Raw genomic sequence first — 11,234 nt, 5'->3', positions numbered from 1 at the left:
AAAAAGTTAGCGATATCTGCATACCATGGTGCCATCTCAGAAGACACCGCTAGAACCCTCTCATCTGGGAATGCATCATCTATATCAACCTCCTCTGACTGTCTTCCAGCTTCCTCAAGTCGTGAAAGATGATCTGCTACCTGATTTTCAGACCCCTTGTGATCTTTCACCTCGAAGTCAAATTCTTGCAACAACAGGACCCATCTAATCAATCGTGGCTTTGCATCTTTCTTCGCCATCAAATACCTCGACGCTGCATGATCGGTATATACCACTACCTTAGACCCCAACAGACAGGCCCTGAATTTCTCGAATGCAAAGACTATAGCAAGCAGCTCTTTCTTAGTAACAATGTAATTCATTTGCGCCCCATTGAGTGTTCTGCTGGCATAGTAAATCGAGTGCATAATCTTATTATGCCTCTAACCAAGCACAACACCAATAGCAAAACCACTTGAATCACACATCAACTCAAAGGGCAGAGACCAATCAGGAGATACAATAATAGGAGCAGAAGTTAAGCGCTCTTTCAATTCATCAAATTCCTTGCGGTACTTTTCATCAAACACGAACTTAGCCTCTTTTTCAAGAAGCTTGCACATGGGATTCGCTACCTTGGAAAAGTTTTTAATAAAGTGCCGATAGAAACTAGCATGCCCCAAGAAACTTCGGACTCCTTTCAAAAAGATAGGTTGAGGTAGCTTGGAAATAACATTAATTTTAGCTTGATCAACCTCAATCCCTTTCTCAGAGATTTTGTGACTGAGGACTATCCCTTCGTTCACCGTAAAATGGCCTTTCTCCCAATTGAGCACCAGGTTAGTCTCCTCACATCTCTTCGGCAGTGGACACAGATGGTCAAGACACTCATCAAAAGAGTCACCTATCACATAAAATCCATCCATAAAGACCTCCAAGTAATCCTCAACTATATCTGAGAAGATCGACATCATGCACCTCTGAAATGTAGGCGTGCATTGCAAAGACCAAAAGGCATCCTGCTAAAAGAAAAAGTCCCATAAGGATAAGTGAAAGTTTTCTTCTCCTGGTCTTCAAGAGCAACATTAATCTGGTTGTAGCCAGAGTACCCATCTAGGAAGCAGAATTCAGATTCCGATTCCGATAATCCATACAAACACGCCACCCAGTCACAGTCCTTGTAGAAATCAATTTGTTCTTAGCATTAGAAACCACCGTGATGCCTCTTTTTTTCGAAACACTTTGGACCGGGCTCATCCATTTACTATCTGCAATAGGATAAACTACTCCAGCATTTAACCACTTTATAGTCTCTTTCTTGACCACCTCTTGCATGGGTGGATTCAATCTTCTCTGATGTTCAACACTCGGTATACTATCCTCTTCAAGCTGAATTTTATGCTCACAAATACCAGAAGGAATTCCCCGAATGTCTGCGATGGTCCACCCAATCACTCGTCTGCTCATCATTCAGCAGTGCAGACACGACACTGGCAAAGTATTATCAGCACCCAGAAATTCATACCTCAGATACGAAGGAATATGCTTAAGCTCAAGCTTCGGTGACTCCTTAATAGATAGTTTTATTGGAGGTGCCTTTCTGTTTTCAAGATCAAGGTCAAGCTTTTTTGGTTGGTAAGAATAGGAAACCAACCCCAGAAGAGAATTCACCGTCGCCACATACCCTTCCATATCATTAGCATCAAAGTTCATAAGAATGGCTGCTAGAGCTTCACCTAAACACTTTTCCTCCATTGTAAGTTCAACAGCTTCATCCACCACACCAATAGAATCAATAAACGAAATGCTTTCGTAAGCACTCGGTAACTTCATCCCTGGCAATGGCGCCAAAATTTGATATGCTCAAATTACACCTATTAAATGATGTAAAGCAGACAATGCCAAATATAATAACCCAACTAGCATGGGGTCGAATCCCACAGGGAATATGCTGTGAAAAGGTTACTAAAGTCATATAGTACTTTCTTGCGATCTAGTTTCGTATTCCGTTGAGTTTGTAGAAGATTGGTTATTTATGACTAATTGCTAACTAATTGCTTTGGATTGTAATATATGGTAAAAGAAACCAAGGTTGTGTCCCCCTTGAGATAAAGTGTATGCTATAGTGATTGATCATGATATACTTCTAATTGATCATTATTAGAATGCATTTAACCTCTAATTGAATCCCTAATGTTTCCCAATAGTTAAAGATTATTTCTCTTTATGATTTCCCAAATATAAAAGAGTGTAAGTAAAGAACAGTTAATTCATGCCAAGTAAATTTCTCTTATTCTTAAGTGAATTTACTAAACAAGGGTTAAAGCCTTGAGTTCTTGTTATTTATTCTTACCAAACCCTACTCACTTCCCAAGTTAAGCAAAGTTTATGGCTTTAATCGATGTTTGCAACCATCAATTATGAATGAAGAACAAAGAATAAATAAACCCTAACAATCCATTATGTGTATATCAATCTCAATCCCCAATCACAAAACACCCATCCTAGGGTTCACAACCTTAGTGGAGAAATTAGCTACTCATAGTGGAAGAAGAACGCTAAGAGATAATAGAAATCATAATGCTTACTTTTGATTGATTGGAATTGAAATAAAGTAATTGTAATTGTTTGTTCTCCAAAAAGACTTCAAAAACTATGAGTATTCAATGCTAGGGAATTAAAACTGAAATCTGGTCAAGAATGGACTACAAAAACCCTACATCAAGTATTTATAATGGTCCAAGTCGTGGAAAATAAGTTGACAAAATTGCCCCCGTCGGATCATTATACGGACCGTAAATATTATACTGTCCGTAAATCTCTTGCTCTTGTTCGTAAAATTGATGCCTGTTCTCAGAATCTACGTCCATCATTCACGGATCGTAAAATATTCACAGTCCATATATCTCGACCGTGAATTCAGGCTTCAGACTTGGACTCGCTGTTGTTGATCTACAGTGGGAATTTACGGACCGTAATTATTCTGTGGTTTGTACTTTTCTGGAGTCAATTCTTTCTTCCCTGCAGTTGTTTCTGTAACTATTTTACGCCAACATTGACGGACCGTAAATAATATACAGGCCGTCTTTTTCCTCCATAAAATTCCATCTTCAATTACTTCCACTTTTTCCATATCTTTTTCTGCTCTTTTTACTAAATTCCTCGACTTCCGACATAAACACACTGAATACCTGCAACATGACAAAAACACATCAAAACGACACGAACTTGCTTGAAAACAAGTAAAACTCTCCGTTAAAAGCATCAAATGTGCCGAAATTATGCGACACATCAGAATACATAGGGGTCCAGGCATAACCCCATACCAACACGGTGAACTTGAAAAAAAAAAAGTTATTATAAAACTTTAGTTGCCAATTAGCGTCTCTCATTGTGTCATCCTATTTATCTTTACTTTCTTGTCAACTTCTTTGCTTTTCGCTATCGGTTATTATATCAATAGGATTTTACAACACGAGGTTCAAGTAGATTCTCGAAGGCTATTGTTGTGTAAGTCAGCATAATGAACAAAGAAGAAGGGGTACGACCCCATAGCTAGCACCAAAGAAAAAAAGAAGAAGAGAAAACAAAGGAGGATGAAGAAGAGCAAAGCTTTCAAGAAAGACCGGAGGAGGATGAAGAGCAAAGTTTTTGCAAGAACAATATTGGCGTTTTTGGGAAAAGGGGATGAAAGACTTAGAGTTGGTATAGACAGCATCGATGGACTACTTGTGTCAATAGTTTGGGCCGAACATTTATTTCGGGACATTTAGGTCAAATTTGGGCGATTAAAATTTCTAATAGCCACACACTGTTCTTCCCCCTTTAAGTTATGCTTTAAGAGGTCAATGGTTCAATTCTGCTCAACCTATGACTATTATTTTTAACAAAAGAGATAGGCTCGAGGTGTTGCAAAAACAGAAAGGCCAGGTTGAGGTTCAACCTCTAACTAGGTTGGGTATAGTCTGGGCAAATCATAATTCAAATCGATTTTTTTTTTTTTCAAAATCATAATTCAAATCGATTTTTTTTTTTCATAATTTTTGGTTTGACTTTTGGTCATGGATTAAAATTTGGATCTAACTTTTAAAAATTTCAGACTTCGAACAGAAATTCGGATTTGGGAAATTCAAAGTTTTTATACATTATATTTATCTCTACCTACCGATTAGACATTAGTCCATATAACTAATGTTAAGTCCAATACCCCAGTGAATCAGTCAATTTACCCAATTAGGCTAATGAATAGTGCAAATTGAGATGTATTCACTGTGACAGTATTTTTCGTTGTCATTTGAGAAATTGTGGCATTGGGTCATTAAGGAAGCAGATATTGATGTTTGAATCGCATAGAGTTTATAAGGATTGACTAGTGGTTGACTTGAATATGAATTATCAATAGTATAATTTATCTAGAGATGATTTTACTTTGTTTAGATTAAGAATTTCCTTCATAATGGTTGCATTACTTGAATGAACATTTTATCTGAATTACTGTGGTGAGAATTAAAATTTATTAAGACAATTTGACATGAATACTTTATTAGGATGTTCATTCATTACAAAAAAATTGGCAATTTGCGGAGGTTGAAAGTTGCAATTCGCGAGGGTTTTAACCTCCGCTATTTGCTAAAGGAGGCTAAAACCTCCGCGAATTGCAACTTTCAACTCTCACAAATTACTCATTTTTTTATAGTGATTATAGCTCAAAATCGAAAATCCGAAATAACCAAACCGATTAATCTAGAAATAAACTTAAGAAAACTGATTCAATCCGAACTTATTTGGGATGAATTTGGATTTCATTTATATATATATACACACACCTCCCAATGCTAATTTGGGTGATTAACTAGAAAATCAGAAAAGCTTTTATCAGCAAAGTGGTGTTAATTTTTAATATATCTTCGTGAATTTGTGTATTACGTTATACATATTTAATAAAATTTCCTGACAAACCGGTAGCGCATGACAACCCTTCATTGTGCTTGTATATGTCTGGCAAATTATATATTTTCTCCGTTTTAATTTATGTGAATTTATTTTCTTATTAGTCCGTGCCAAAAAGAATGACCACTTTCTATATTTGAAAACAATTTACCTTTCTCCAACAATGTATAGCCACACAAAATATGTGTGACTCATTTAACACCATAAGTTAAAAAGTCTTATCTTCTTTCTTACACTCTGTATCCAGTTAAATGGGTTCACATAAATTGAAACGGAAGGATATTATTTTCATATTACTTATGTGTAAATATAAATATCTTATAAAAAAATAAAATTAAAATCAACTTAAAAAGGGATATAAGACTAATTGAGCCGCATGCAATATGGAAGTTACCCCAATTGGGTAAGGTTTCAGAAAGCTAAAAGCTCAGCTTTCACAAATATATGGGAAAATCATACGAAATGTGGCCAGATTTCAGAAAGCACGGCTTGTGTATGTAATCGTCTTGTCATGAACTGAGGGACCTCATCTGTCCATATTAGGCTAATAAAGGTTCATGGAAAACCAAGAAGAAAAGAAAACAATCAAATATAAAAACAACGAGATAAAGCTACTCACAGAGGGTAAAAGATATTTTTAGAATTGCTAGAAACATCGGTAAGAGTAATTTGATTTAATGGAGGTCTCTGGTAAGTTAGTTAAGAGTTTTTTCGGCAAAAGAAGATTATGAAGGTGTTTAGCTAAGTTTATATATCAAACTGGTTTATAAGTATTTTTTTAAAATTTATTTAAGTAATTAAACACATTTAATTAATAGAGCCATTTTGAATTGACTTATTTTGAGTGTTTTTAAGCTAAATATCTTTTAAGCACTTTTGTAGTGTTTGAGTAAGTATAAAAAGGTTTTGTAAGCACTTGTTTTTAAGTAAACATAACGAAAACAAGTCAAAAATCATAAGTTAGAATTCCTAACTTATGGCTTTTGGCTTATAAGTCATTAAGTTATAAGCCCCCAAGCGGGCTCTAAGTATTTTATCCTTGATATTTTCTCTAATCTTCAAAATATTTTTTCCAAAACAAAACTTCCAAGTGTTCTTCACTCTGTATCTGTCTTCATCCTTTTCTTTAACGTGATACTTTTGAATTTATACTCCCTCCATTTCAATTTATGTGAATCTGTATATTTTTTAATTAGTCTGTGTCAAAAAGAATGATCATGTTTTATATTAGGAAACAGTTTAACTTTATGCAATAATTTATAGCCACACAAAATATATGTGACTTATTTAACACCACATATTTAAAAGTCTTCTCTTCTTTTTTAAATACTGTGCCCAGTCAAATAGGTTCACATAAATTGAAACGAAGGGAATAATATTTTACAAATCTTTTAAGGGTATTGCTCATTCTAAATAAAAGAACAAGTTAAAAGAATCGTTTTTACCAAATACATCAACTGATTCGACGGTTTCAATATTTCTATCCAAACACATTATTATTTATTTATATAATTAATTTTAACACTTAAAAATACTTCTCAGCTATTTACAATGATGTAAAATGGCTGCATCCAAAAAAAAATCCAATCGCTTGTTCAACTCTTTTTCTCTCTCATTCATCGTATCTGTTTATGCCTGTGATGTGGGTTGGCCATAACAGTATACCTGGGGATAGATTATTTTATTCATATATTTAGGGATGGATAGACACAAATTTATTCCTTACGTGATGGAACTGTGTTGTTTTCTACCTATATAAAGGGCCATCATACTCCCCATCATTCCTCACACATCAAATCTCATAAACCAGATTAATTGTTCCTTTCTAGTGAAACAGTAGTTGCTTCTGTTTCAGATCTAGGGTTCTTTCTTAGGTCTTGTGGTGGTAAAGACTCTCATCAGTCTTCTTCCCGCTGAGAAGATGCTATTGAATTCAAGATTCATGAGGCTAAAAGGGGTAAATAACCGGGAGGTGACAGAAGAGAGTGAGCACACATGGTGTTTTCTTGCATGATGTTTATATGCTTGAAACTATGTGTGCTCACTCTCTATCTGTCACCCCCACCACATAGTTTCTCTCTTTAGATTTCATTCTGTTTGTGTATACTTGCGTGTGTGTTTATTCATATCGGTTATTCCAAGTATGAAAAAACTAGTCGTATGTCAGATATATAAGGTTTGACGTAATTGTTTGTTCAGGATCTTTTGATTCTTGTTGACTGAAGTAGTAGATTGTGGATCTGGTAATTCATGAAGTTTTGTTGATCTATTTGCATATGTGTGTACTACTATATTGAAATGCTTTCAAGGTCTGTGCAGTTCAAATTTTTCTGCATTGATTCACCTCAGGTATGTTTTAAGGGTTTCCTTAAACCACCCTTTTCTCTGATTTAGGGCTTTTTTTCTCTGAGGTGGGGGAGGAGTTACTGATAGGCACCTATGCAAGATTTTCTGTAAGCGGTGTAATTGGGGTGAAAAAGGGGAGGTGACAGAAGAGAGTGAGCACACATGGTGTTTTTTTGCATGATGTTTATATGCTTGAAACTATGTGTCCTCACTCTCTACCTGTCACCCCCACTGCTCTCTGTCTCACTCTAGATATCTCTTTCTTTCTGTATATTTGTGTGTGTGTATTTATGTATATAAGTTATTCCAAGTATAAAACTAGTTGGTAGATGTTAGGTGTGGTTTGAGATAATTGCTTGTTCTGGAGTCATTCGTGTTCTTCGGAGGGGTAGCTGGTGGATGTGATAATTAACAAATTATGTGCTTCTCCATTTATCTGCGTTATCTTTTTTATACCTTGGGCTATTTGTTTGAGAATTGCTTTCCAAAATTTTATGCACTTCCTTAAACTGTCCTTTTATGAGTTGTCGGGTGGTTTTTTTGGTTAGACTCCAGTTTGAGAGTGTGTTGTACTTTCACCAGGAAGAAAATTATGTGTATGTGTGCTTTTGACTATTTCTTGCACTTTCACCACGAAGGAAAATCTTTTCTTTCTTGTTCAAATGAAAGTCCAATCGTATCTGTTGCTTTCTCTTTCATGAAACTTGACTAGTTTAGGGCTTTCTACTGCAAGATCTTGCCTCTATTGATTGATTCTTCAATTGATCTTCTACCCTCGGTTTTGCGAAATTATTGCTAATAAATTTGAATACATCAATTTTTTTTGGGAACTTGTAAAATATTACCATAAACAAACAAAAGCATCAATTACACCTAAAGAGCACCCCAAAACAGGCCTCAGATTTGACTAGTTACAAAAATCATTGAAGAAAAATTTCACATCTTCTAGCTTTTCTGGAACTCCTAAACATATCTGTCCTATTTTTCTGTATATATAGTTTGAATGTGTTGTATCACCACCTCTCTATTTACAATTTTGCCTCTAAAAATCTTCCAATTCCTTGCTGCCATAATTTGAATACATCATTAAAAAGGAACAATTTGGTAGTTTTTTAGTGACATTTTAAGACTTCATTAGTGGCCAATAGGGTTGAAGTTTAGTAATTGAGGCGTGCCTGTGCTTTCCACAAGGTATACCAAGCGACAAAGAAGACTCCATTAAGCCAGAGGAAAAGTTGATGATGATCATTACCTTTATCTGTTATATTTGACTTGTCTTTGATAAAAAGCACCTAATATCAACTCTTTTTCTGATCTCCCCAGAACAGTTAGAGAGTTAATAAATTTGGACAGATGGAATATGCCTAGTTTTAGGACTAAACCATTCAAACCCTCTCTTTTTGCTTTTGATCCTCCTTAATGGACAGATCTCCCTTTGGTGATTAACTAAAGAAGCTAACCTTCTTAGATAGTCTCTTCTCAATGATAATGTAAAAAGTTTGGGATGCCAAACTCAATATGCACCATTTTTGCTCATCAATGATCAATGAAGACAGTTTAAATAAATAAATAAAAAAAGCACCTAATATCAATGACAGTGGCTGATATAAACATATCTAGCTTTGCTTCTAATTGGAAACAGATGTACTTTTTTTTTTTTTTGGCTCTAAACAAGCACAATAAGAAGGGAAACCATGGTATTATGACATCCAAGAATGAGCTAGCAATCCTCCAACCTGATTTTACCAAATTTCTATTAAACATTCTTTTCGAATAAGTTTGTGAGATTTTACAAATAAAAAAAGAAGATACATGGAGGGAAAGTTGGGGACAAATACCAAAACCTCCGGATACACGATGAGGAATTGTAAAATTCTTGTATATTGTATGCCCGAAGTTGGGAAAGCCCCCCAAGTTGGAAGAAGTAAAACTTCAGTAAACATGGAAAAGTCATCAGTCAAGTTTTTTAAAGATCATGCCATTCATTGATACTCTCCGATCAATTTTATGGGATAACATTTCCGTTTTACTCCGTTACAAATAGAATGACGGAGTAGCTTTTTGCCTTTGGAAGTAATTTAACATACACTTTCCATTTACAATATTTGATGAGAAAATATATATATAATATAAAAGCTGGCGCGTAAACAATTACTATGTAAGACGCATCTATGACACTCCATTGACATTTATCTTTTTTCTCCTTTTTTAGATTTTGATGAGTTTTTTCCTACTAACCAATGAATTAAAAAAAGGCCTTCCAAGTAAATGTAGCAATAAACCCATGTAATAGTAGTAGTAGCAAATGATGATCTTTATGATTCAACCACTGCCCAAGTAACGTTTTTGGTTGAATCAGCCCAAAACACTTTTTATTGTTACTATCATATTCTAAATCTTTTCATTTGCTAAAACCTTCACCTTTTCTCATATATATATATATATATATATATATATATATATATATATATATATATATATATATAATAAAGCTAGAAATAGCCAATCCTATGTGACATCTCTCTATGACCACCAAATGTATTTATCTTTTATCTCATTATTTTGATATTTTTCCCTTCATTTTTCCCTTTAACTAAATTTGAAGACCCATATGTAAAGACAATAAAGAATAAAGAATTGTAGCAATAAATTAAAAAAAATAAAAAATGAAGAGGCATAGCATAGCAACGTTACTTAAGAAATGAATAAATTGTAGAGACAATAAATATATGTATTAAATGATAACTAACAGTGAATTCATCTTGCAACACAAGAATACTAATCATCTTTTTTCTCTTTTATTTTGGATTTTTCCTCCTCCATTTTATTAGTTTAGCTAATATTGAAAAGCCTAAAAATTTCCATTAGTGCTCTAAACGTTATGATTCTTGTACCCTTCTCTTAAATTAATTTTTATTTAATGTGTATTAATATATTTGAGGGGAGGTTAAAAGACAAGAATGAACCTAAGCCTTATGTTGGTTATACCATCCATCTATTTTTGCTTCAACAGTTGCTACCTAGGAAAGAAGAAGTCTTCAACATTGCATTTGGGAATTTTTCCGAAAGAGGTAAACTGCCTTTTCAGCTTTTTATTTTACTTTGCATGGTCACAGCTTATCTTGTGAAATTTATGTGTGAGTGAATATTTAATATCTTGCTAGAATTTATTTGTGTGTCATCTTCCAAACATATTCAAATGGATCAATTTCTTTACAGGTAAAGATATATGCAAATGTTTTCATTGAAAAGTGTACTCTTTTGAATTCAATAATTACTTCTTACCCATTATTTACCGAAATTTGGTAATATGTGCCACGCCATTTGCATAATGAAGCCTGGACACTCAACGAATCAATTTCTTACAGGTAAAGGTATATGCTAATGTTTTGATTGAAAAGTTTACCCTTTTGAATTCAAGAACTACTTCTTACTCATTATTTGTTTAATTTTGATAATCCGTGCTATGCCATTTGCATCGAAAAAACCTAGACACTCGGTGATATTCATCTCAACGTTGAATATATTTCTTTCAAGATAGCTATATTCACTCTTTGAATTCATGAATTTTTAAATCTGGTTAGGCATATCTCTACCTATGCTCTACGGTCTTGTGACATATATTGATGCTTTTGTTGTTGTTGTTGTTTTTTTAATGATTTTCAAAAATTAAAAACTAGCTGCCACCTTCAACATGGGGATATGCATAATAATTAAAATGACCAAAAACATATGGTAAAACAAAAATTGAGAAAGAAGGAAATGGCTACCGAATCATGCTCCATATCAATTTTAGGATTTAATCAAATTTGTTAAATTAAAATATTTAATGATAAAAAAAATTAAAATAATAGATTTATAATATTTTATTAGTTCGTTTTGATAATTTTGCTCTCCAATTAAAAGTGTTTGTTTTTTCCTGTTCCTTACCATATTGGTACTTTTCGTATTATCTAATT

At 33.9% G+C, this 11,234-nt stretch overlaps 1 protein-coding gene across 1 annotated transcript; it reads right to left on the bottom strand.

Annotated features, from left to right (window-relative positions):
- Window positions 1-422: 422 nt before the first annotated feature.
- LOC132031565 (uncharacterized) lies at window positions 423-1,812 on the bottom strand. The gene is made up of 3 exons (XM_059421549.1): window positions 1,505-1,812; window positions 1,138-1,438; window positions 423-998 (listed from the first exon to the last, which is right to left on the bottom strand). Exons 1-3 carry the CDS (start codon window positions 1,810-1,812, stop codon window positions 423-425), a joined length of 1,185 nt encoding a protein of 394 aa, XP_059277532.1.
- Between the last annotated feature and the right edge of the window lie 9,422 nt (window positions 1,813-11,234).

This window comes from Lycium ferocissimum, chromosome 9 (assembly GCF_029784015.1).
Source record: "Lycium ferocissimum isolate CSIRO_LF1 chromosome 9, AGI_CSIRO_Lferr_CH_V1, whole genome shotgun sequence".
NCBI lineage: Eukaryota > Viridiplantae > Streptophyta > Magnoliopsida > Solanales > Solanaceae > Lycium > Lycium ferocissimum.
The sequence above is the reverse complement of the archived record's forward strand: the minus strand, read 5'-3'. Positions and strand labels throughout refer to the sequence as shown.